Raw genomic sequence first — 26,419 nt, 5'->3', positions numbered from 1 at the left:
GTTCCAGGTGGAAGCTCAGTTTTCACAGCAGTGCCTTTGCACCTTGTCCAAAGTTGCCTAAATCTGTTAAATTCTCTCAGATTCTGGTGTATGTGTGGAGCAGCTGATGAGTACCCTCCACATGCTGTGGCACATTCGGCTGCACTCTGACAGCAAAAAGCCCTTCCTTGTGGAGGACTTTGACACCACCTGGAAACCCAAACTGGGGAGACACTGAACAAGCCATTTGCTGTGCTGGTGTCGTGCCAGTGCCCAGCAAAACCACCCCAGTTAGAGGACCAGAGCAGGTACTGGCAGTGGCAGGGTGGCAGCCTTGCAGTCTGCAGTATTTCCATCCAGAGATCACAAGGTTCAGCACCAGGAATGTCTATGCTAGGCTTCTGCAGCCATGATAATTAAAAAATCAGCTTGGCTTGGCAATGTAATCAAGCCTTTGACTTCTGAGGTCCATGCAAGAGGAGAAGCAGGAGATGACTGCACCTACAGATGTCTCAGACTGAACTTAAAGCAGTGCTCCTGGACCCACGGGCCAGCCCTAAGGCAGGTAAGTCCTGGTGGTGCTCCTGGGGACCCTGGCAATGATCTGTTGGATCTGTCTTCATCTGTGTTGGCCACTGGGCACACAGAGAGACAGTTCTGCCTTGCAGGGCTTGGGATGGACAGACAGCCTGCAGAAGGTCACAGATGTTCGTGATATTTGCAGTGTTCATGGAAGGATTCACTTATGGCCATTGAAATAGGAGTAGACATGGGTACCGTAGACATGGGTGAGTCAAAAAAGTTAAACTGACTCTGCAAGGTGGATGGGCTGAAAGTGTTTTTAAGCCTTCAGAAGTCAATGTGAGCCGTGTTCTGCATGAGGCCCGTAGAAGTAAAGCTATGGGTCAAGTTAAAGCAGTTGATTTAATGATCTTGTAGTCTTTCCTGCTTTGCTGCATTACCATCATTTCTGTCACGTGGTTTCAAGGAATACAATGGCAATTTCTGAACTTATGGTCAGATGGCCCAGAGAATTCTATTTGCACAGCTTACTTTGAATTAACCTCACACACAAGGGAAGTTTGAGCAGTCACAATCCTCTAGCTTGACTGGAGCCACAGAAATACTCATGTCATATTTCTTCTTTGGGGAAGTTACTTTGGGGAAGTCTCAGTCCTTATACAAATGAAAAAAATTACAAACATGCACTGGTGAAGTATTTATTATAGGGACAAACAGTCCAGCCTCAATGGTCTGTGCTGCGGGCTGTTTGCACTGTTGTTTTCACAAGTCCCTGAAAGCAGAGGATGAAAACCTTCAGCTCAGATTTGATTTTGACTTCCTGTTTTATCAAGTAGAAAACCAAACACTCAAGTCTCCCAAAGCTACAGCAGAAGTTGCAGTCTTTTTATTTACAGAGCAATGATTTTTTAAAAATTTTTTTTAGACTTAGCAAATGTTTTAAGACTGTGTCATTTGTCGCTGGTTTTTGCTCAAAGAGACTGGGGATTTTTGTGTCAGCTGCTTGTCTTTAAGCTGAGTTCTACAGCTCTGCTCTCAGGCTTCAGGGGCTCTTCCCGCTGCCTTTCCACTTTCTGCAATTTTGTAAAAGGGAGGAAGACTGGATGGCACCATGGTGGAATGTGGAAATGTGGGGGTTAAGCCCAGACACCCTCCTAGCACTGCTCACAGCTCTCAGGGATCTTTCACTTGGCTCAGATCCTCCTGAGAGTGCCTGCAAATTGTGTGCAGCTGTGCACAGTTAACAGCCTGGCTGCTTACAGACACCACGGGCAGATGTGTGTTCAGTGCCTCTCTGACCTTTGTTGCTTTGTGCTTTTCTTGTTGAAACCAGTTTATTTCTTACCTCCCAAGTCTGTGAGAAGTAAAACTCTGGATTAGTCCATATAGCACCAGATCAGTCTGTTGTATTTGCAGGGACCCTCGTGGCAGGAAGGAATGATGAATCTGACTCCATGTTCTCAGAAGGCTAATTTATTATTTTATAATACTATGTTATATTAAAGAATACTAAACTATACTATACTAAAGAATACGGAAAGGATACTTAGAGAAGGCTAAAAAGATAATAATGAAAACTTGTGACTCTCTCCAGAGTCTGACACAGCTTGGCCCTGATTGGCCAAAGAGACAAAAGAACTCACAATGAAATGAGTCCAATAAAACAACCACCTGTGGATAAACAATCTCAAACCACATTCCAAAGCAGCAAAACACAGGAGAACCAAATGAGATAAGAATTGTTTTCCTTTTTGTCTGAGGCCTCTCAGCTTCCTAGGAGAAAAATCCTGGGCAAAGGGATTTTTCCAGAAAATATAAATGTGACATTCGTCCATAAGCACCAGTTTTATAGGGAAGGGTGGGAGAAGAAAGCTTGGTCATGAATTACATGGAATACATTGTGATTCAGCCCTAGATTACACTTTGATCCTCTGCTCAGGATCTTCCCCAGCAGTGTCAGTGCTGGAGTTAAACAGCACTTGACAGATTTTTTGCCTCCCTACAGATAAATGGATGGACAGTTCAGTCAGTGATTGATAATTGATCTTCTGTGATACCTTTCTCAAATAAAGTCCAATAAATCCCCCCCTTTCCTTCCATGAAAGGCAAAGGAGAAAGGAAAAAAGCTGAAGAGTTCTTCCTACTGCATTTTTGTTGTTCCTTTCCCTAGTTCTTCTAGGTGGTGTTTTGCATCCTCTTTGGTGAGCCAATGTGATGCAGAAGGAATCAGCCTTGGAGGGCTGGTATGTGGCAGCTGAACTTTAATTTCCTGGAGCTAATTGCAGTGATGAAGCTCACAAGCAGCTGCTTCTCACTGTAGATGTGTGTGGCTCCAGGAATGACTGCAGAGACATCTAAACAGGAGATGACATTTAGCACAGCAGAGAGTTTGTGAGATTTGAAATGGCAGGTGGAAAAAAACAGTTAAAAATCCAGAAGGGTGGTTGCTATGGAAGTTGGGAAGATGATGTTAGCAAAAAAACATCATGAAGAATTTTAAAGAATTTTCCTTACAGAATCACAGAATTTTCCTTAATGGGAGCTCAGACTGATGGGAAAAGGGAAGAAAATTCCAGAATCAAATGAAAAGAAGTTAAAGGAAGGACCAGTATTACCAATTCCAAGGCATAACTGACAGAGCTTTCCAGAATGGAATGTTTGTGCTTTACTGTTTGAGCCTTTGAGGCACAGACTCTGACGTGTAGAAGCAATATATCTAACAAGGAATGTAAGTACACATGAATAATTAGCATACATTTGACATCTCTGGCTGTAGGAGGAGCCACTGTGTCTGGAAGGTTGTGCTCTAGGTGTAGTAAAATATCAAAGATTAATAGCCTGTCTCAAACAGATTACTGAGATCTAATAAATCTTGTACATATCAGATCAGTTATCACACCACATCTCGTGGCAAAGCTCTTCTGACCCCCACAGGGTATTCTGGGCTTGGAATGTGATTTTTCTTTTTTTTCTTTCCTTTTTTTTTTGTCATGCAAGTTTTGACAGAAAGCAAAATCCTTGGCAAAGACAACTCCAAAGCTGTGGCAGTCAGGTTTGGCAGGGGTTGCCTCTGATGTCCTCAGGATTAACAGGCCAATATTCAGTAAGACAATAATAACTGTCTCACTAAATGGATTGACTCAGCAGAGTCCAGACTCCCAGGGCTGTGGGAAGCCTTTATCTCCCACCAGGCTTTGTCCAAAGGCAGGGGCAATCTGGGGAGTAAAGTAGAGAAACCAATGGATAAAACACCTGTTACCAGGTATGCACAAGCATAAATAAACCTCTGGGGGAATGTTAAACTTTCTGTTGCCTGACAATTAGTCAGGGTGCAAATTAGATACATAATTTCCATAAAATACCACTTGGAAACAAACACCAGTTTAGGTCAGGCTGTCTCCTCCACTCTTGTTTTGTCAGAACAAGATGCTATTTCTTGTCCTTCCTATGGGAGTTGGAAAACAGAAACTTCTCCAGTCACAGAAGAGTTGGATCTGCAGCCTTAAAAGACACAGATTGATGTAAAAATACAATACCCAGACATTAAGCAGAAAAATCATAATCAATTGTGAAGTTCGCTGCTGTCTTCTAGAAATATTTAGAAATGTGGAGCTTGTAATAATTCTGTAAAATAAATAATGCTGTATTCTTGCTGTTATCTGCTTTCTGAAGGAATCCATGTGATGGTTGTTTTTGTCTGGATCACTCCTCAGGCCAGCAGGGCCTGCTTATATAACAAGAGTTGATTTTTATAAACTGAAAGAGGCAAAAAGCCCAAACACATAATAGAGAGGAGAAAATGCAGCTAGAGGGACTGCTGTTCAAAACACAGAGAACTGGTTTCTTGACCATATGAAAATCTTTAAAATGCAATTAAAAAGTAAACTGTTTCACTGAAAATAAAATCTTACCATTTCAATGTTTTTAACACCTAAGTAAAACACATTCTAATTCACTTCAATCTCTTTAATGTCTTAAATAATGGCTCTAGAAGAAATCAGTCTGTTTTAAATTGAGGAAGACACAAAGTGTGTGTGTGTGGTGTTTGGTGTTTCCAGTGGCTGCTGAAGAAATCCATTGCAGTAAAATTCTATATAAGCAGAATTCACATTCTAGTAAAAAACCCCTTTAAAAACTGCAGATAAATTATTTTAAAATAGATCAAACATTTACAGTTTATTAATATATCACTGAAATATACAACTTGGTATTGATTAAATAGGTTAACACAGATAGAACTGTAAAAGAAATACTTTTTTAAAGTGCCAGAAAAAGGTTCTTGAACTAGTTCTAGTTAATGAATTTATCTGTTCTTTGCAATAAAGGAGTATTAATGCCACAGGTTGCATGGCTAAACCTTTGTAGCCTGATAAATAATCATAAAAGCACTGGTAAGTTATATAAGGAGAATCATAGAATATTAACAAACTTGATTGCATTTCATAGGTCTCTGGTTGAGTTTGGATGTGAGAAAGGAAACTTCACCATGGCTCTTTTTAAATGGAAGAAGAATGATTTCACAATACTCTTGGTGCTGTCACAGTCCCGTGTCTTTATCCATTTTGGGTCCCCTGGAGGAAGGTGGAAGCAGCACTTCCCACTGTTTTGTCATTAAGGACACATGTAGGGCAAACCAGAAGTCACAGTGGCTTGTGTCAAAAAAGGGGGGAAAAAAAAAGGTAAAAAAAATTGTATCAGAACATTTCATTTGGGCACATTCCATGGAAGTATTTTGGCTTTCCATCTCATAATGATGTTTCCAGCACTAAACTTTAAGTGAAGATGCTCAAAAATGCAAGCAAAAGCTTGGTTATTCCCAAGTTTGTTTTTTGGGATGTATATATATATATATATATAGGATATTGTGGTCTCCTTGAGCCAGGTCTTAGGAGCTCTTGGAGATCTGTATTACACCTGAGATAGCTCAGATGGCATAAAATCAGCAGGATGGCTTCTGTGGTACTGTTGGAAACAGAAAAGTTTTAATAAAAAGGCAAAATAAAACTCTTTACAGAGAAAAGCTGAGCCAGGGCAAGAGGTTCTTGCTCCTGATAAAACACATCACAAAAGTGATTATTTCCTTTATTCTCTTCTTTTTCTAGTGAATTGCTTAGGTGGGACCTTTTGGCCTCTGTCCAATTGGTTATCCTTAAGTTTGAGGTAAAGTCCCAAAGGTCCTATGAGGTGTCTTTTTGCCAGATTGAGGAGAGAAACTTCTGGGCTTTTTTTCCTTTTTAAGGAGACAAAGGATAATTTGGTCACTCTGTCAACAGGGGGCACATTCCTACATATCTACATATACATACATATATATATATGTTTGGTCTGGTTTGTTCTAAAATTGGGGTGGATTTCTTGAGATGGGGTATGTGAAGGAGTCTTCCACAGGTCTCTCTGTTTAAGAACCACTCATGAAAAATAAAAACTGTCTTCTCATGACGTGACTCAAAGCCAGTCACGTATGGATGAAGCTGACCAAACTTCAGTGTCTCCAGAGCCTGTTTTCCAGAGTTCATCCTGCTTCCTTGTGGATGCTACAGAAAGCAAAAACGCTGCATCCAGAAGAACTCTTCTCCCCAGGCACGCAGCTTAGCAACCTCCAGATAAATAACATTTTTCTCAGCCCGAGACAACCGGAACACCTGGGCCATCAACTGCTTCGTCCTTGAAGCACACCCCAGAGCCCTGCGCAGCCTGCAGCTGAGAGATGAACGCTTGTTTTTCCCGAGCCCCGCTGCTGGCAGGCGCTGTCCCAGGGGCATTTAGCTGCCTAAATTTCACTTTCCTCAAAGACTTCCTCGGTGGTCTCTCCGGTGGTGACCTCTCCCTCGCTGCTGTCGGACATGCTCATCTGGGCAGGGCCGGCCTTGGCCTCTGCGCCCGGCCTGCCCAGCACCTTGTGCAGCTGCAGCTCCCAGGGCCTGCTCACCTCCAGGCAGCAGTGCTGCCTGCTGCCCAGATGCTGCTTTTTCCTTTTCTGGGAACATTTCCTGAGGTATTTGATGTTTTCCCCTAGAAAGCAGAGCTTGCAGCCCAAGGGGTCTGCCAGCAGGAAACGGGACCATTGCTTCTGCAGCTCTGCTTTCACCTGAGGAGAGGAGAAAAGAGTCATTGGTAGTGGCATCTGAGCAGCCTGGAGTTCACTGACACAAAGACCAGGTGTAAAATGAGAGGAACTGTCAAGTGCTGAGCTTCCTGCCCCTCTGGGGTTTACCTTGCACCTGGTGCTTGTAGGGTAGGAACAGATTTGTTTGCTAAATCAATCTGAAGAGTCCAGCCTCTTCACCCTGACTTAGGAAAGTTTTTCCGCTGCAAATGTGATGTGTGTGAGAAGTGGCAGCCTGCACCTGGGCCAAATGTCAGGGAGAACAGACAGATTCAGCTTAAAAACATTTAAAAATTAACTGAGATACCATCATTTTCCAAGGTAGCTTGTAGCAACTCAGGCTGAGAGAGCTGAGGTTGTTCAGCCTGGAGAAGAGAAGGCTCTGGGGAGATCTAAGTGCCCCTTCCAGGGCCTAAAGGGAACATATAAAAAAAGCTGAGAGACATTTTTACATGTGCAAATAGTGATAGGACAAGGTTTTAAACTATGAGAAGACAGATTTGGATGAGATGTTAGGAGGATATTCTTCCCTGGGAGAGCCCTGGCACAGGGTGCCCAGAGCAGCTGTGGCTGCCCCTGGATCCCTGGAATGTTCAAAGCCAGGTTGGACAGGGCTTGGAGCACCTGGGACAGTGGAAGGTGTCTCTGCCATGGCAGGGGGTGGGATGAGATGTGCTCTAAGATCCTTCCAACCCAATCCGTTCTGTGATTTTATGAAATTATTTTTTCAACACGTTGCTGTGTGAGATAATGAACTCTGAATGTGATCACCTACATGGAGCTCAGGGGTGAACCCAGAGAGGGTTGAGCCTGGCTGAGCACAAAGCCTGGGGTTCAGCTGGTAAAAGGAGGGGATTTCTGGTGACCACAAACCTCTAATGGCATTTCAGACACCCCAGGCTGTCCAAACCTCCACATGCTATCCCCACTCAGCCTTCCCTGGAAATATTTTGCATTTCAGTCCAAACCTGTGGTGGTTCTTGCTGTTCTCTTCACTCAAAACAATTTTACCAAAGAATGCATGCATGCTCTCAATAAGCAGAGCTGCTCAGGGTGTTCATCCTTCTTGGTGTCATTAATACACTTTACTAATGAGCTAAGAGCTCCTCTCACAGCACTGGGTCTTACCTCTCCGTTAGCAAAGCAATAGAGAACTGCTACCAAAAAACCCTGTAAGAGAAAGGAGTGAGAGGGGAAAGTCAGTGTGCAGGAAACACCTGAAGCCCTAATTTAAAGGTGACATTAGTATTAAAACCATAAATATAAACAGTGCTCCTTAATGTTCAAAAGGAAACTAGTTGCCTGCATTTATTTATTAATTAATGAAGTACCCAGTCACTTGTTTTTGGGCAGTTCCTTAGCAAGCGCAGGGCACATTTTATGCAGATGCTGAAGAATAGAAATTATATACATTAAAATATATTTTTAATTATATATAAATATATATATAATTTAAATATATATAAATTATTTATATATATAATTTTTTAAATTTTTTTTTTTACAGATTGTAAAACCCAGTTTTATCTTTATTTTGCTACCACATCATGCTTTTTTTCCTAAACTATTGTGTTATACTGTGACTGCTGCTATTTCCACAGGAGGTAAAATAAAAAAAAATGCAGCTTTGTTTCTCTTATCATCTATATGCTTGTTTGGGTTTGTGAATTACTCTACTAATTTGGGCTCTTTATACAAATTATTTCTAAATTGAGTGATTAGTGTTAGTTCAAAGCTCAGCTATATTCAGTGTTGTGGCCATTTAGAATTGCTGTTTTTCCTTTGAAACTGATTCAGATAAACACCTTAAAAAACCCTAGAGATACAACTTGTTTTAAACCACTCCCAAAATCATCATTTCCATTTGCCTCTCTGTGTCTGGGTTTGATCTCAGGCTAAAGCAGCTTACAGGCTGCATCTCAGCCCCACAGACGTGCAGATTGATTCCCACTGCTTCAGGAAATGCCCTTTTTTGGTGTGTCTAAAGGCATCTGTGACACAAGTTCTGATTAAGAGAATAAATACTCTGAGTCCCAAGGCAATATTTATATCACAGCTGCAAAGGTGCAATCCAGCTGACAGCATGTGATTGTTCCCACACTCATATTTTTGAGAAATATTTCTGCTCCAGAAATATTTCTGCTTTGCTCAGACAAAAATTTAAAAATAAATCCACATACACAGAAGCTTCAACATTTTTCATTACACCTACAATTAACCAATTGCATTCTGAGCCTGCTGTTAATTTTCTAGCAGTCCTGAGTTATTTAGAGTCATTAATTCCTTCAGCATATGTGCAGTTTTTCTGCCACACCAGTGGAAATGGGGACAGGAGAAGCAGCAAACAGAATTGCTTTCTCCATGAATTTTATTTCTATCATTTTTCATGCTTCACCTGGGTTATGGTAGGAAGATATAATTAATTAGAGTTAATAGGTGATATTAATAGGTGACATAATAGGTGTTAATAATAGGTGATATTAGTTAATAATAGGTGATATTAATGATAATAGGTGTTAATAGAGTTTATAATAGGTGACATTAATAGATTATATTAATAGGTGTTAATAATATGTGATATTAGTTAATAATAGGTGATATTAATATGTGATGTTTATGTGGCATATATATCACATAAATATATAATGCCATCTCATCTAATATTTTAAATATTTAAATATATTAAATACAAATGTACTAGCTTAAAAAGCAACTTTTTATACAGAACTTCTCCTGCTCCTGGAGGCAGTTCTCTTTTTTGGGGGTACCAAGTTCCTGACTCTGCTGGGTGGTTTGGGGGTTTTTGTTATGGGTATGAACTCTAAATTTGGCCTCCCAGGCACCACAAGCACAAAGAGGATTTAAATGACACTCCTGAGCCTGGTGAGAGGCACTGTGAGAAAGGCAGAGCCTGTGAGGCTCCCTGGGCTGATCTGTTTGGAAAATACCTCAGGGAATCTCCTTCGCTGCTGCTGCAGGGCCAGGGCAGGAGTGACAAACTGTAAAATCCCACCAGAAGGTGGAAAACTTCACTGATTATTTATATCTGATGTTCACTTCACATCCTGGTTTCTTTAATGCTTACTGAATTTTCTCCCAGTAAATTGATTTTCACACTTAGAAAGCTTCCCAGTGTGTTGTGACTTCTCAGACACAGAGAATTATCCCAGTGTGAGTGAAAATGGAGAATCAGACATTCAGAATAAATGCTCATCAGCAGAAACACCAATAGGAAAGGAGAGATACACCCCTCAAAGTTGCTCTTCAGTTCTAACGACAATTGCAATGTGATAAATTACTCAAATAACTGGGATTTTCCACCAGAAACCAGTGTTTTTTCCTGAGGGTAACAATTTCCATGCACAAGGGAGCCAAGATGTTTAGATTGCCCCATTTCCTAAGGCAAAGCAGCATCCTACCTACAACAGAACTCCTATTTAGAATTTAATTTTGTGCTCCTTGAAAATGTTTGAGTTAAACCTTCAGCTGAGATCCCAGGGATAATTGTTTTTCTTTAACAAAACAGTTTAACTGCCTTTTTAAACTACTGAGAAGATTTACAGACTAAACAAATGTAATTGGGTACAGTTTATGTGCTTTTTGGCTAATCCCTTCATAAATAATGCTGCAGCTAAAAAAGAGAATCTGCAATAAACATTGGCTAAGATCTCTGGGTATTTTTTAATGGAGCTCTGCTTCTAAAGCATGACATGCTGCCAAGCTCATGCATGTTTCTCTAAAAGGAATGAAGTTTGTGTTCTTTTGCAAGGATGAGTAAGCTGGTTTATATATCAGATTTCTTTGTACAAGCCAGTAAATAAAATCTTCACTTAAAATGATTCTGCACTTTTAAAATAACATCTAGGCACTGCAACCTCTCCAAGTAAGGATATTTCTAACCAAGGAACTTATACTCCAACATTAATGTCCCTTCCAACCCAAATAATTCTGGGATTTTCTGAACACCATGTCAGCAGGCTCCTCGGGGTTGTGGCTCTCCAGGAATTCTCTGCTGTCACTGGGACATTTTTCCCCTCAAGCTGTGGTGTAAATGTTGAAGTTTAGCCTCAATAACAGTGCCAAAACACTGATGCATACATGCACCAGGGCACAGGTGCATATGTGCAAAGATAAAAAACCAGGAATATGACAAATTGTGGGAGAAGTGCAGCAATGCTGGGATGGCCTCAGGCTGCAGAAGAGGGCAGCAGTGTCAGAGAGTGAATTACTGAGGAGCAGCCACCTGGAGCCACAGAGATCACTGGGCTTTGCAGCAAATAAAGATCTGGAAATTGCTGTCCTGGCACCCCAGGAAGATCAAGGCAGGGAGATGTGGGTGAAGGACAGCTCTGCTGGGCAGGTTCATTAGTGGGGCCTCAAAAATTCATTTTTTAGCCGTGCTGCAGCACTCCAGACAGGCAGGCAGAGATGTTTTGTGCCAGTGTCCATCTGGGAATGACCCCTGAGCTCCAGCACCAGCTCACCCTGGAATCTGAGCTCCTTGGAAGTGGCTGTTTGGTGGGAGTGTGGCTCCTTTAGCCCCAGCCCTGCAGCTGAGATCCACAGCCCTCCCTCACCTCAGCTTTTTCCTACTCCTACCAAACTCAGGCAGGGGGACTGAAGGGGAGCCAAGTGCCTGAACACTGTAAAACACTCCTGACCCTGTGGGTGAGAAACTTCTTTTCCACCTGCAGCTGCTGGTCCATTTTTCTGTTCCATCATGTGAGGGCTCTGATAAAATTTCTCCTAAAACTAACTAAAAATGGATGCAGGTGTAGAGCACTTTTGTGGGCATGCAGCTGGGATTGTCACTTTGCAGGTAAGGTGAAGAAATATCCTTTAGGAAAATGAGCCCAAGCCTTGGATGAGGCAGACATTCTCATGGTTATGATTTTGGCTGGGAGTGTTTGAAATGGACCATTTTAATCCTGTTTGCAGGGATCTGTGATGAGCTATTACCTGCTACTATTTTTTTTTTTAAATATCAGACTCCTTTTTTTTGTGTGTTTAGGACTATCATATTTATTTATGAGTATTTTGTCTTGTTACTGCAACAGTGTATTTAGAGACATTATAGGTTGGGATATAATATTAAATCAGAATTCACTATAACTGTGGTGAGCAGCAAATGCACGTGGATCTGTGGACCCTAAAAACAATATTTGCAAAACACAAAAACCAATATTTTCAGAACTTACATGAAATGAGCTCATTGTCAGCTGAATGAAAAGTCTTATATGTCTTGAAAGTCCTTCCACCTGTTCATCAGTGATGAAGGTAAACACAAATTCGTGGATCCCCAACAATGGAATCAGCACAAGTGTAGATCTTGCCAATCTTAAAAAGAAAAATGTTTGATTATTTTTTAAATGTCCTTGGTGACAAAAATCAAAAGCTCGGAGACAAAGAAATTATTCCAAAAACATGCTCTCAATATTCTGACTTTGGAATGGTAGTAGCAGTTTTGTGTTTTTGAGAATAATGTATGCATAAATCTGTGGAAAGTCTAGTTAAAAGGCATGAGTAAATGAAATGTTTTCCATGGCACATCCTGACCAGAATAAAGAATTCTGATTCTCCATCAGGCCACAAACATAGTGCTAGAGGGTTTTTCTTTTTCTTCTGAGTTTTGGTGACAAAGGGAAAGATGTGCCACAGCAGCAGAGGCCACAGGTGTGAGAGGAGCAGAGATCTCAGTGCACTGAGGAGCCTTTGTGAAAATGCCCCCAAAACTCAGCACAGCCTTTGCCTCCCAGATATGGAAATGTCTGTGGAGCCTCCTTTCCTCTTCTGAATATCTATTCAGAATATCCAGAATATAGCTATTGCCCATATTCTGTTTATCTGTTACTCCTGGTGCTGGTGGGTACATCTTTAGGGGAAACTGAGAAGTTTTTGATGTGACAAAATGTTTAAAAAGGGGCCAGGACTTTGGAGGAATGTACCCTCTGTTAACAGTGACCAAATTATTCTTTGTCTACCTAAAAACAACCAAAAAGCCCGAAAGTTTCTCTCCTCAATTTAGTAAAAAGACACCTCTTAAGACCTTTAAAACTTCACCTCAGACCTAGAGCTACCCAACTGGACAGTCCCACCTAAATAATTCACTAGAAAAAGAAGAGAACAAAATAAATAATCATTTTTGTAGAGTGTTTTAACAAAAACCTCTTATCCCTAGCTCAGTTTTTCTTTAAAAAAGGTTTGTTATTTTGCCTTTCATTAAACTTTTTCTGTTTCCAACACTACCTCAAAAACTATCCTATTAATTTTATACCATTCAAAGTAGCTAAGCTGTCTCAAGCGTGATAAATTCAGTAAGAGCTCATAAGACCTAACTCAAGAAAAAGCTATCAGGAGTTCTGTCATTTGTTACATACCTGTATTTGTAATCATGGAAGGTCATTTGCTGAGCTTTTAGTTTGGAAATCAGCATTCTGAGAATTTTTAAGAAGATGCCAAAATTAACCTTGAAGGAAAACACATATGGTTTATTTACAGCAAATATTATTACACTCATCAGTTAACAATTAAATAAATGTATAATTGATATTAAATATTTGCAAAACTTGCCACCAAATAATTGGAATGTAGCTGGGCTGAAGTTTGAATACAAGCAGGTTATTGTCACATAATAAATATGCAAAACTGAGTAGCTTAATGAAGTGGGTGTGGCTACAGGGAGTGAGGGGTGGGTGGGGCCTGAGGGGGTGGGTGGGGCTTGGAGGGATGGGAGGGGCCTGAAGGGGTGGGTGGGGCTTGAAGGTGCAAGCAGGCCGGGGAGGGGGTGTGGCCTAAAAGGTGGGTGGAGCTTAGTGGTGTGGGTGTGGCCTAAATGCGTGGCTGGGGCTGAAAGGAGTGGGCGGGGCTTAGAAGGGTTGAATGGGATGGGTGGGGCCTAAGGGGCTGGGAGGGGCTTAAGGGCATGGGCGTGGCCTGGGTGGGTGGGTGGGAGGAGCCTAAAGGGATAGTGACAGCCATGGCGAAAGGGGTGTGGCTCCGTGCCTGTCAATCACAGGCATCTCTTGACTGGCCCCGCCCCCTCGGCTGAGGCCCCGCCAAAATGCCCTCAGGGACACCAAAATCCTCCTGCCCCCCAAAACTCTTCTCAGGTCGGCGTGGCTTTCTGGGGGAGGGGGCGTGGCTCCAACGAGGCCACACCCCCTCCCCTGACACTTGGCGGCCCCTGCAAGCCGTGCTGATTGGCCAGAGCCCGGAGGCAGTGCTGCGGGCGTTGGAGGTCTTGGCCAATCAGAGCAGGAGGTGGGTGGGGCCTGAGGGGGTGGGAGGGGCTTGTCTTAGCATTGTCTTATTCAGCCTGACATATAATTTGATACATGATCTTCCAAAATTACAAAATTACATTTCATTTTTTTAACACAGAACCCTCCTTCCTCATTTTTTGAACAAAACTTTATCTCTTCTGTCACTTTATGTGAAAATTGAAATACTATGAAATTATTGGAATATGAAATATTATGAATTATTGAAATGTGAAATATTACTTTGATATTTCTGTGGTAGGAGACTGTATCTTATTTGTTCCAGAATTTTGGAGGACAAAAATGATACTAATTACAAAGACCAAGGAGGGAAAAATAATACAGGTTATCTAATTCTTACTGCAATGGAAAACAACATTGGGCCTCGGATGATCCACCAGATCCCCATGTGTTCATTTGTTCCCCAGCACCTGGAGAATAATTTAAAGAATAATTATTTTCATAGGCAAAAAAAGAAAGTTAGAATGCTCACATAACTTGTCTATTTATTTCAAAAGGAACTTGGTGAAGTTCAACTTTTTCAGGTGGCCCCCAAAAGAAATGGAATAAAACTAGGAAGAGTTTCACCAACAGCTCTGAAGATCTTTCCATATCAATGTTGATAAAGATTTCCCTGGACCATAAACTTCAGAACTATATACCAAATTCAGTCTTTGAATCCACAAAACATGACACCAAACCCTCATAATGGAATTAATCCTTAAATTATCTATCTGAAACTGGAAATGAATGAACTGGAAATTGTGACCATGCTTCTTGATCTGCTAAAAAATGTGCATACAGTTTCTTTGCAGCTGTCTCTTTTTCTCCTGCTTTAACCCTCTGATTTGTCCTATTTCTTCTTGCTAATCAGCCTGAGGTTCTGTAGGATCTTGGCTTGTCATTTAGAATTTATCTGACTCTGTAAGACCATAATTATGGTTTGGATGTTGCTTATTATCCATGTTGGCTTTGCAAATAAAATTCTCTAGAAACCACAAAAAATAAGAGGAGAGCAAAAGATTCCATACATAAAGCACACATATTAATAATGCCTATTTTTAATTGGCTTTTCACAAAAATTAATATTATATGTGTTATGTCAGAAAGTTATGCTGTATTAATTTTCTTAAGTAGTGTGTTAAATATAGTTTGAGGTTATAACATAATGTTAAAATAGAAACTATGCCACGTAAGATACTTTTTTTAAAGAAAGGAATGAGGTTCTTGCACCAACATAGCAGCCACAGGACACCTAAATCTTTCAGAGAAAAAGAATTTATTGCTCCATTGTCAGAAGAAATGATAATTTCTTCTTCCTGCCTCACTCAGCCCTGAAGATGTCTTCAGGATTCAGAGGAAGAAGTTGACACTGACCAGACAGAATCCTGTGTTTGAATGGAATTTATGCATCATGTATGGGGTGTATGAATGTGCAACAGGCTGTTGCTTTTAAGGGTTAATCCTCTGTTAACGTGGGTCCTTTTTTGGGCTTATTTTGCCCAGAAAATGGTACCTGGACTGTCAATGATTGTTTGTTTTTATTGTCCCATATTGTCCTAAATCCCAATTGTCCAAATTTTTATTACTCTAGTTATGTTACTATTTTTATAATAATTTTATTACTGTTAAACTTTTAAAATTTTAAAAATAAGTGATTGCCATTTTTCACAACAAAGTTTATGTGATGTCACCAACAGCATCACTGCAGAGCAGGAACTGGTCCTTGCTGGTGCACGTTTCTGTCACTGATGCCTCACCAAATATCAGCTCTCAGTCACTATCAGGTTTCGTCATGAGCCTCCATTAAAAATTACTTTTTTTCTTTAAAAAGTGGCAGTGAATATGAAATAAACTCCAAGTGTAGGTGGTCTCCAAGGAAAGCACTGGTCTCATCTTCTGACTGACGGGTTAGTAAGGCTACAAGGTGTGAGTTGTTTGCTTAAGTGGCTGTTTCTAAATATTACAATTAATTAACTTGTTCTTCCCATTCATTTAAAAGAAATCTCTTCCAATCAGGATTTCATCTTGATTACCCCAAATTTTATCAACAAAATTCCAGCATCCAAATCTCAGCTTACAAACCCCTCAACACTTGATGCTGTAGGGCAAACTTCCCAAAACTGTAACTGTTATGACCACTAGAAGCACACATTTATTATCAGCTATGAATTAACACATTACCTCTAGACTGAGGTAAAATATCCAATTGCTTTATGTAAATGGATGAACCTTTCAGGAACAGTAAATGTTCATTCTACTCCTTGCTAAATGCATGAGGAAATCTAAAAATTCTCAGATTTTTTTTATTATTATTTTTCAAAGTTTTTTTTAATGTAAAAGTACTAAAGGGAAGCTTGAAAATGTAACAAGTATCCATAGGTGCTGCATAATCTGATCATTTGCTGGTCAGTTCTTGTGTCAAGTACAGCCAAGGGCTTTCAGCCAAGCAAAAAAAGTCAGGATTCCAAAGAACATTTTCTTTAATAACCTACCCAGTGTTCTCCAGTTTGGATCTGCTTATTCCCCATGGGCCCACAAACAGGATTGGAACAACTGCAAAGAAAAAAGAATCTATTCCAGCCAAGCTTGTAGAAGCAGACTTTCTTTTTCCTTTACAAAACATCCTCCACTGACTCAGCAAAGCAAAACAAAACCAGGCTTGGAAACAGTTCTGGACTCACCCCATCCTATCACGATGTATGTCTGCAGCAGCCTTCTTTCAGAGAGCACCACAGTTATCAACAATGTGTGCAGATAAATCCCTTCCACCAACAGCCAGAAGTAATTTGCCCCAACAAAGTAATGCATGAAAAACTGGGCAGTCCTGCAAATGATTACAATCTGCAGGAAGGAGAGACCAGGAGTAAATATAGATGTCAGGATCTGCATGGGAGAGTTTTTACTGAGGAGCTGTTAAAATAATAATTGTCATTATTTATCTTGCAGATAATTTTCCTTGTTGATGTGGGCAAGCTCTATTCCTACAACAACATACAAGAATAATAAATATTTTTAATATTTATAAATATATATAATATCTATAAATATATATGATGTATATATTCTATACATCTATATTATCCACATATAATTATTATATAATTATTAGAAATGTAGCATATAAAATTATATATACATATAATATTGTGTATATACTATGATTATATAATATAAATATATATATTGTATTATATAGATATAATACAGATATTATATATATAATATATATATAATATATAGATATATAATCTCTGCCAAATAAACACAGAGATTTCTTTCTAAAGGCTAGAAGGTGTGAGATGCTTTCCTTAAGTGGCTGTTTCTAAACATTACAATCAATTAATTTGTTCTTCCTATTTATTTAAAAGAAATTTCTTACAATCAGGATTTCATCTTGATTACCCCAACTTTTATCAACAAAATTTCAGCATCCAAAACTCAATTTACAAACCCCTCAACAGCTGATGCTGTAGGGCAAACTCCCAAAACTGTAACTGTTATGACCACTAGAAGCACACATTTATTATCAGCTATGAATTAACACATTACCTCTGGACTGAGGTATAATATCCATCCACTTTCATCATTTGGTCTTTTTGAGTAAATATTGTTGTACACAGAGTCTTTGATAAGAACTGCTGCAGCACGCAAGATAAAGGATGCAAATAAATTCATATGGATGTAGTTTCTTGTGCAGTGAAGTTTTCTGGGGGAGAAAAAATAATGTATGAATCCTCCAGAATATGTGTAATTTGCAGAAATAAAATTTTTAAAAACCAACAAAAACCCAGCAAAACAACTGTTTTATTCATATTGCTGCCATCAATGGATTCTGCTTAGAAATTGCATTTGTATTGCCCCTTAGGAAAATACAAGTTATTTACATGGATCAACGGAGTGGATTGGGTTGGAAAGGATCTAAAGGCCCATCTCATTTCATCTCCCTGCCATGGGCAAGGACACCTTCCACTAGATCAGGATGCTCCAAGGCCTTAAAATCTTCCAGGACTGGGGCAGTTTGTCTGGATGACTTCACAGTAAAGAATCCCTACTAACACCTAATTTAAATCTACCATTTTCAGCTCAAAGCCATTGTCCAAAGCTCATCCCCAACTTTTTTTTGTAGCCCCACCAGGTACTAGAACACTGGAAATTAAATGATAACTTCAATTTCATAAGAAGAATGTAAGTACAGGGCTCTGTACATTTAAAATGCATGTAAATTTTTACTAACCTGAGTAAAGAAAGTATAAGCAGAGCTAATACCAGTGAGATGAGAGAAAAGTAATATCCTATGGTGTACAACAGCTGTAACGTGGTGAGCAGTTTATGTTCTTCTTCCTGGGAACAAAGAAGAAAAATGTGTTATGTAGGCAGGGGGACAGGGCAGAAGCAAGCTCAGGAACTTTGGGGATCACATTTTTGAGTTTCCAGGAGCCAGGGCAGGATTCTGATCCCTGCTTTCTGCACTGCCTCTGATATCAGTGTGACAAAGACACTTGCACCCTGAATTTTAGTTTTTGAAATCCAAAGGGTCTCCCAGACTATTCCCAGATTTCTCCTGCCCAAACACCATTTGTAGCCCAAACCACAGGTGGTCCTTGCCATGATTCCAGGGATCCTGGTGGGTTAGCAGCTGCAGGGATAACTGACTGAACCTGCACACAGTGTGTGTGTGGCCTGGACACACAGCACTGACCAGCTGTGTCTGCACAAATCTGGGACTCAGCTCTGCCTACAGCTACTGAGACAGACTGACTTCTGTCTTGAGTTCACAGGAAAAAATATAATTATTAAATTAGAGCTGTCTTTAATGTCTTTGAAGGACAAATAAGACCTCAGAGGAGGAAGAGAACTATTCACACTTTGATAGATTATCATCGAACATCCTGAGTTGAAAGGTACCCACAAAGATTTCTGAAGTCCAGCTCCTGGTCCTGCACAAATTTCCTCTCAATTTGCCTAATTTAACATTTCTTTTTCCTAATTTTTTTTTTCTATTTTAGCTGCTTATGTCTGCCTCTCAGCTCTTCAAACTTCTAGCCCAAGGAAAGCATCTCTGAAGAGGCAATGACACACAGGATCTGTGACTTTCATAATCCACATTTGGCCTACAAAGCTTTTCTTGGAACCTGTGTCTTTTCCTCACTGATTTTGCTCATTTTCTTCTTCTACTACTCAGCACCAGGGACTTTAGCACTGTCTTTGCCAGCAGTTTTCGCTAATAATTCCATGCCAGTGAGCCATGTCTCTCTTGAAGGGGTGAAAGAGCCCAGGAAAAGCAGAGTGGGTGCAGGAGAGTCCCAGCTGCTGGTCACTCTGCTCCATGGAAACATTCCAGCAGGGAAAAACCTTGCAAAAATCTCAAGTTATCATCTTGGCTATTTCAATTTTGCAACACCAAAGCACGTGAAACCAAGCTGATTCCTCTGATGTGTGAAGATACTGGCTCTGGGTTATTTCCAATAGCTTGGGGGGTTTCAATTAAATAAAACAAAAAAAAATTGCCCATATTATTCAATTAAATAAAACAAAACAAATAGAATAAAATGTATTCAATTAAATAAAACAAAACCCCACATTTAGTGCTGGTAGGAAAGATGGTTAAAGCTTTCAAAGACATTGTCTGCTGTCACACAAGATTAAATAATATCAAACATGCTGATCCAGAATGGTCAACAAACTTTGGAAAACACTCATAACTTATGAATATTTTTATTACATTTGCATAAATAAACTGAAAGTTTGGAAATTCATGTATTTACCATATAAAGAGCTTACAGAGTAATACACAGAGCTACTAAACTAATAATGTTTCATAACCAATCAGTAAAGCAGTGTTACTTGATAAAATAGGAAACAGCACTCAGTATTAAAAAGTAAAAAATAGTGGTGATAGTGCTTACCTAAGAGACCTAATTCTAAATTCCATGGCAAAAGAAGTTGGGCTGATAAAGTCCAGCCCTGGACGTTGCAATATGAGAAATACAGGAAGGATGGCATTAGGTAAGGATGAATCCTCCAGCCTCTGAGCAGCTAACTTTAAATAACCAATTAACAGCTCATGAAAGGCTGAAAGGCTCAGGAGGGAAGCTGTCTGATTTTCACAGACCAATGTGATTTGGAGAGTTACTTGCTTGACAAGTTGCAGTTTTTCTATTTGATTAGGAGAAAATCAGCAGATGTGAACACTGGACTATTATATTTCTGTGAACAGAAAATAACTTGTGGCATCTAAAGCAGGAATCCCCTTCTTTAATATTTTCTTTTCTGCTTCTTATAAATAAAATAACAGCTTTCCATGTGGTAATTTAAATGAAATCTGAAGATGCTTTGCAGGTATTAAATGGAAATGTTTTGTCAGTTACTCAAGAAAGGATTAAGAAGATTAAAGTTTTCACTGTAATATAAAACACACTTACATTTTTTTGGAAATGATTTTTCTCAGAACATTCTGAACTATCCCGCCAAATGTCTGTGGAATTTTCCTTTGTTTGCCAAATCCCTTCATCCAAGCAGACTCTGTATACATGTCCTACACTTCCTGAAAGTAAACAGAGTTTTAGTTTGAAAGGTCAAAATAGAGATTTCATTTTTCATACATGTTTGAAAGATTTCTACCTCCACAATAGCCTCTACACCCACCACCCATACTCAAAAAAAAAACCAAAAAATCCCTTTTTTTTTTGTCTTTGTCAATATATTTTTATAGCTACATAGGACAAAGTAGGAATAAATTCCCAGAATGTACCTGTTTTTTACAAAACCAACAGAGTACATCCAAAAGAGAAGCCTACATCTCCCTTTATTCATTTTTCCTCATTAAGCTCGTGAATGGGTAATTCATTGACCAGTTTGGGCAGCCAAAACTGAACAGGGATTTGATCAGGGAATGATCTTTCTCTGTAACACTGATGTTGCAGACTGATATTTCATTCCTGTGCCCCTTCAGCAAGTAATATGCATTAATGTAATAAGTATTACTTTCTAGTAAGTGCACTAATAATTGACCAGCACTAATCCCACCCCACTAATTAGCACATTAACCAAAAAATCTCAAACTGGCAACTCAAAACCACTACACATGGTTACGTGACCTTGCAAATGTTGATTGACAGCTGACAGTACAGAGCTGTGACAATCACAGATGGAGAAAAAGAGGGAATAAATATCAAAAATGATTTTGTGCCTCAGTTCAGAAGTGGAAGAAAGAGGTGAGACCACTTCAGAGGACACTGGGGCAAGACAGACAAGCAGCACGTGTCCTGCAGCTGAATTCCTGGCACAGACTCCAAGAGAAGTCACCACTTTGCCATCACCACTTTGACATCACCATTTTCACATCACCACTTTGACATTACCATTTTCACATCACCACTTTGACATTACCATTTTCCAGCCATGGCAAATATGAAGGACAAGGAACAGAGACATTTCCTGGGGGTGAGTAAGGCCAGCAAACAAACTGATCAAATGTCCCATTGCAGTGAACTCCTGGGAAGAGAAGCAAATAAAAGTTTTACAAAAAGCTGTGCAGACAAAGGGCAATCATGGAAACCACTCTGTACTGTTCCAGGGAACCTGCAAGCCAGTCCAGAATAATGAGATATTGCAGATAAATGTCGTGTATGAGAAAATTATTGCTTAAATTCACAAGGAAGCAAGGTCAGACCTCACCAGGGGCTGCAGATTCCTCCTGAGGGACAGCTCCAAACTCTGCTCTGTGACAGTGACAGAAGCCAGGGAATGGCTGGAGCTGTGCCAGGGGAGGTTTGGGTTGGATACAGGGAAAGGTTTTTCCCCCAGAGGGTGCTGGCACTGCCCAGGCTCCCCAGGGATGCCCAGGGTGGGGTTGTTGGGGGTCTGGGCAGGGCCAGGAGCTGCACTGGGAGATCCTTGTGGGTCCTTCCAGCTCAGGGTGCTCTGTGATTCTGTGATTGTGTGACCACAGAGAAAGGAAAATAAACAAGGGACTTCAGGCTCGTATTTGTGTCAGGTGAATTGTTCTACATTTAGAACAGGAGCAGACAAACAGCAAGGCAATATCTGCATATTTGTCAGTGTTAATAAATGTCTTCATTGCTTAATTCCTTACCACTATCTACAGACGATTCCTGCAGCATTTTCAAGCATTCCTGTTTGTATTTGTTCCATCCAGTAGTGGTTTTTTCCAGCAGAGAACCTTTGGCCTGGGAGTGAAAATACTCAAGAAAATACACAAGAAAAATCAGAACCTTTTAGTCCTTAATGACAAGTTGCTTTCCATTACAAGAAATTCTGTTCTGCGCACGGAAATGAGGAGAGGAGAGTGGAGGAAAAAGTGGTAGGTGAAAAAAGTCTAAAGGGCTTTTTGGTTTTACAATATTTTTAAAGGTAATCAAGCATATCTGGTTGAGTAGCACAGCAAAAAGAAAGCTGAATAAACCAGTAAGGAATAAGCAATTCTATTTAGCTACTAACACCTTTCCTCTGGTGCATTCTGTTCTCCTGCCCAGCATTTCACAGAGCACTTATTTTACCAGCAGCTGAAACAGTGTCATAGACATATTTCTATTCTTCTTTCCCCCTTTTTCTTCTTTTAAGAAACACTTCTGTGAATTTTAGTTTTACTTGCCCATTTACACCATATTGCCCTTTTTGCCTCAACAGGGCACTGTTTTGCTCTCTTCTGGTGTCCATAGGTGAGAAGAATCTCTGCCCTCTAGATTTCCCACACAATAAAATGACAGACACATCCTTATCTGAGTGCAGAGGTCTTTAAAAGAGCCATGGCTGATAATTGCTGTTCAGGAAAGCATTGGCTAAAACCAGAAGAATTAAATGCAAAAAAGCTTGGTGATTTGGGTGAAGAAATGCCTTATTGGGAGCAAAGCAGTTCAGGCAGGATAATGGGAGATGCATTATTATTAGCATGGTGATTTGAGCATTATTTACCCATGGAAAAGAGCACAATCCTAATTTCACACCTCTGTGCAATAAACCCCAGCTCTCCTGACACCAGGGCTTTCAGAGGCCAGAGCAGCCAAAGATTACAGCTACTACAAGTCACCAAAAATGAAAAATCCGTTACTGGTTGAAAATGTTACCGATTCTAATGAGTAAATTTTGGAGAGCAAACAAAATATTTAAGTTTGCTAAACAATTTTTACTAAAAGATGCCTTTCAGTTCTCCAGGAAAAGTCAATTTCTTTTTGTCTGGACTACACACTTTCTTTGAAGGTGTGTGTTTGTCCTGATGTTGCCTGACCATGGGCTGAGATACATAAACAGAAAAATATATGTCTGTGAACTTCACCTTTGTTCCTTTGAACCTATGGTTTGCTTTTATTTTAATGAAGAAAATCATATTTATTTACTTTTAAAACAAGAACAGTGTTCTGGTGATGAGCTCTTAGGCAGGTTCGCTATTTCATGCAGGTTTTTACTGTGTAAAATGTTGCCTGCTCAATACTCTGCTTTTCGTCTCCCACCTAATTTCCAGACATCCACTTTAAGCTTGAAGGAGCAGAAAAACTACAATCATTCTTCCGTGGATGGGCTTGAAAGATAAGGAGAGAATATTTACAGCAGCCATGAGAAAGGAATGCATGTTTCCAAAATAAAAAAAAAAGCATCTTGACATTTCCCTCATGCAGGCCTCCAAATCCTGGGAGCCAGGGGAGCCTCCCCAGACACTGGTGGGTCAGTGAACCCCATCTGAAGAGGCTGAGACTTGGAGATGACGCATTTGTGACAGAGCTGCTTGGCTGGGGGAAGAGCACTCCATTCCTGATAAACAAATGTGTCCAACAGCCAAGGGAATGCAAAGGAAACCTCGCAGGGCTACCTGGCAGCTGGTTTGGTTCCACTGCTGGAGAGGAGGAATGTTCCTGGAGCTGGGGAACTCGGGGTACACTGGCATGTGTTTTTTTTTATCCTGGTAATTTTTTCTTTATAAAAAGGTTAGAAACACAAATATTGGCTCTACAGCACAAACAGCTGCAAACCCACTTTCTCAGAAACCCAATAAAGTTGAGATTAAGTGGAGAGAAATACCTTTTCACTTTCAGTTTATTGTTCTGATGCCCATATACTTCAAAGAAATGTATCCTAAATATATCTGTGAATTTTATTCAGTTCAATTGATATTTACCAAATATCAGTAATGGTTTAAAAAATTTAGTCAAATCAAGATTGATATTAATAAATAAACAAGAATTACTAAAAACCTACGTGAAAATTTCCTTGAAGTGAAATACACTGAGACATTTTCTCATTAAATACCTAAACCCTTTCCAATTTATACGGTAAGTAAGAAATAAGCGTTTGGAAAGATTTAGGGAAAAAAAGAAAATAAAAATAAAATGGTTTAGTGGATCTGCAGAGGAAATAAATGCAGAAATCTCATACAGATTTATTTGCTTTCTGCATGAAGGTGAGGTGCAGAACAAAACCATCCAGATTTCACAAAGTGGAGATGCAATGCTCACAAGTCAGTGCCAGAAACAAATCAAAGCAGGGTTTAGGACAGAGAAAAAACAGTAGAAAATAAACGTGATTCATAACAGCATTTTTATCTGGGAGGCAAACGGAAAACCAAATATAATTCAATGCTGATCAATACTGCTATGAAAAGTGATTGTGCAAATCAAAATAATTTATTCACTGCATGAATGAGGTTTAATAGACTAAAATGGTAATAAATGACCAGAGAGAGTTCTAATATAAAACTCTACAGCTTTGCAGCCGTTGTTTCTCACGGCTAATTAGCAATAAAAATTAATTGTTATGTCGGAAGGATCTTTGGTACAAACATTTCTTTTGTTTGCGACAGTTAAAATGCTACATGTTAGGAACTCACTTTTACACTGTCCATTATTAATTATGGAATTAGCTTACCTGTTTCACAAGAAACAATATCAGGATAGAGCTGGCAGATGTTGGAGCTATCCTGGACCAGAGTCCCATGCTGGTACAGAGAGCAAAAAGTGTCACCATGCCCATTCCAATAAATTTGTCCCCAATATGCTATTTCACTCTAAAAATCAGTTATATTAATTAAAAAAAATAGAAGTGTCTTCTTTATGGATGCCACTGTTCCAGGATCCCCTTTCCAAAGAAGTGAGGAAGTCTCCTGAAGTGTTTAGCTTTGCTAGGCTCCAACTGTGTTTTGGTTTTCCTGATTAAAGGCAGAGAGAGCTCAGTCTAAACTTCACAGCAACTCTGCTTACTGCAGCTGCTCCATCAACCAATAAGGAGGCAGAAAAGTATTAAAACATTAAAAGGCTGATCCTGTCCCTTGAAGCCCCACAGGAATTTTGCCAGTGATTTTTTCCAGAATGCAATCCAGCTCCACAAAACACATATATATATATATTTATACATACGTAAATGCATACGTACATATATATATATTTATATTTCAATATTTATTTATTTATATTTATATTCATATTTTTATATATATCAATAAATATATATATTTCCATATCTATATAATCTCTATATCAATATTTATATTTGTATATGTATTTATACATATATATTTATTCACATATATATATATTTATACACACCTATATATTTACACACACCTCATGAAACCAATAAATGGCACCTTAAAACACAGGAAAACCTTTCTGTAGGAAGCTTGCTGACTTTGGTTGTCCATCAGAAAAGAGCTCAGTAAAAGTTTATGGTTTTTGATCATATTTTGTCAAATGTGCACAGCCACTGCAGGATCAGAAAGAATCTAAATGTGGAAAAAAAAATGCTCCCAGCAGTGAAGTTTTACTACAATTCTTGTGATGTTCAGCGTTTTCTTCAAAGCTGCAGCTGCCAGGTGGATAGTGGCTGTCTTGGTGTTACCTGCACATATTCTGTTTATCCACCTCTTAACTTTATTCAGCAAAAATCACTGCATGTAACACCTTGCTTGAAGGAAGGTCCAGCAAATCTATTTGCTCTTCTGTTATTTCCTCTCTTTTTTCACAGTTTAGACAGAACTAACCGATAAATTTCTCCTATTTCTCCTATGAAACAGAGCCATTCTTGCATGAAAAATTGATTTGAAAGTTGTGGTACCAGCATTGCTAGGGCAAAAAACTCTCTGTGAAACATCTCAGGCTGCAGTTGTCATCCAGGAGGCATCAGTGGTTTCACAGGTCTCAAAATATATTTAATTACAGCCATATGCAGATTACTCACAGGAACACAAACAGAGATCAGTGTTTAATCCTTAGCAGGATTCCCCTCCCTCCCTCCCTCCCTCCTGCTCTCACTTGCTCCCACTCCTGCTGTCACAACTGCTACACCCTTGAGAAAATGCAGTGAGACAAAAGTTTGGGACAAAATAACTCCTGGCTGGAGCCGCATCTGGATTTTGGGTTGTGAGATTTGCTCTGCTTTGCAGACCAGACCTGCTTGGTCTTGCACTCTGTAAGCTGAGCTTTTCATGGCAGCCTAAAGCAGGCATTGATCCTGTTATCCTTGAGCTTCATGCTGGGACTCATCTGCTTCTCCAGCTCTGACATCTTTTGGTAGAGAGTTGTCTTGAAAATCCAAATTATTT

General features: G+C 39.7%; 1 protein-coding gene across 3 annotated transcripts; it reads right to left on the bottom strand.

Moving 5' to 3' along the window:
- Nucleotides 1–1,511: 1,511 nt before the first annotated feature.
- Nucleotides 1,512–25,080, bottom strand: GLP2R (glucagon like peptide 2 receptor). 3 transcript variants are annotated; one of them, XM_064395608.1, is made up of 13 exons: nt 24,748–25,080; nt 21,965–22,058; nt 21,259–21,363; nt 20,292–20,413; nt 18,104–18,210; nt 17,419–17,575; nt 16,551–16,710; nt 16,362–16,422; nt 14,228–14,297; nt 12,985–13,073; nt 11,806–11,944; nt 7,736–7,777; nt 1,512–6,589 (listed from the first exon to the last, which is right to left on the bottom strand). In XM_064395608.1, the coding sequence occupies exons 1-13, from the start codon at nt 24,850–24,852 to the stop codon at nt 6,272–6,274; spliced, it is 1,569 nt and encodes a 522-aa protein (XP_064251678.1). In that variant the 5' UTR covers nt 24,853–25,080; the 3' UTR covers nt 1,512–6,271. The 3 variants fall into 3 exon arrangements, with proteins under 3 accessions (XP_064251678.1, XP_064251677.1, XP_064251679.1); XM_064395607.1 differs by having other exon boundaries at nt 21,965–22,073; nt 24,748–25,079; XM_064395609.1 differs by having other exon boundaries at nt 6,451–7,777; nt 21,965–22,073; nt 24,748–25,079.
- Nucleotides 25,081–26,419: the final 1,339 nt, after the last annotated feature.

The sequence above is a fragment of the Passer domesticus genome, chromosome 20 (assembly GCF_036417665.1).
Source record: "Passer domesticus isolate bPasDom1 chromosome 20, bPasDom1.hap1, whole genome shotgun sequence".
Lineage (NCBI taxonomy): Eukaryota > Metazoa > Chordata > Aves > Passeriformes > Passeridae > Passer > Passer domesticus.
Note: the sequence above shows the minus strand (reverse complement) of the source record. Positions and strands in the feature narration are given on the sequence as shown.

Coding starts and splice junctions, on each gene's coding strand:
- GLP2R (XM_064395607.1), bottom strand. CDS start 24,852: ATGGGCATGGTGACACTTTTTGCTCTCTGTACCAGCATGGGACTCTGG. Junction 22,074..24,747: donor TATTGTTTCTTGTGAAACAG/GTAAGCTAATTC, acceptor TATTTTCTTGAG/TATTTTCACTCCCAGGCCAA. Junction 14,298..16,361: donor TCCAAACTGGAGAACACTGG/GTAGGTTATTAA, acceptor ATTATTCTCCAG/GTGCTGGGGAACAAATGAAC.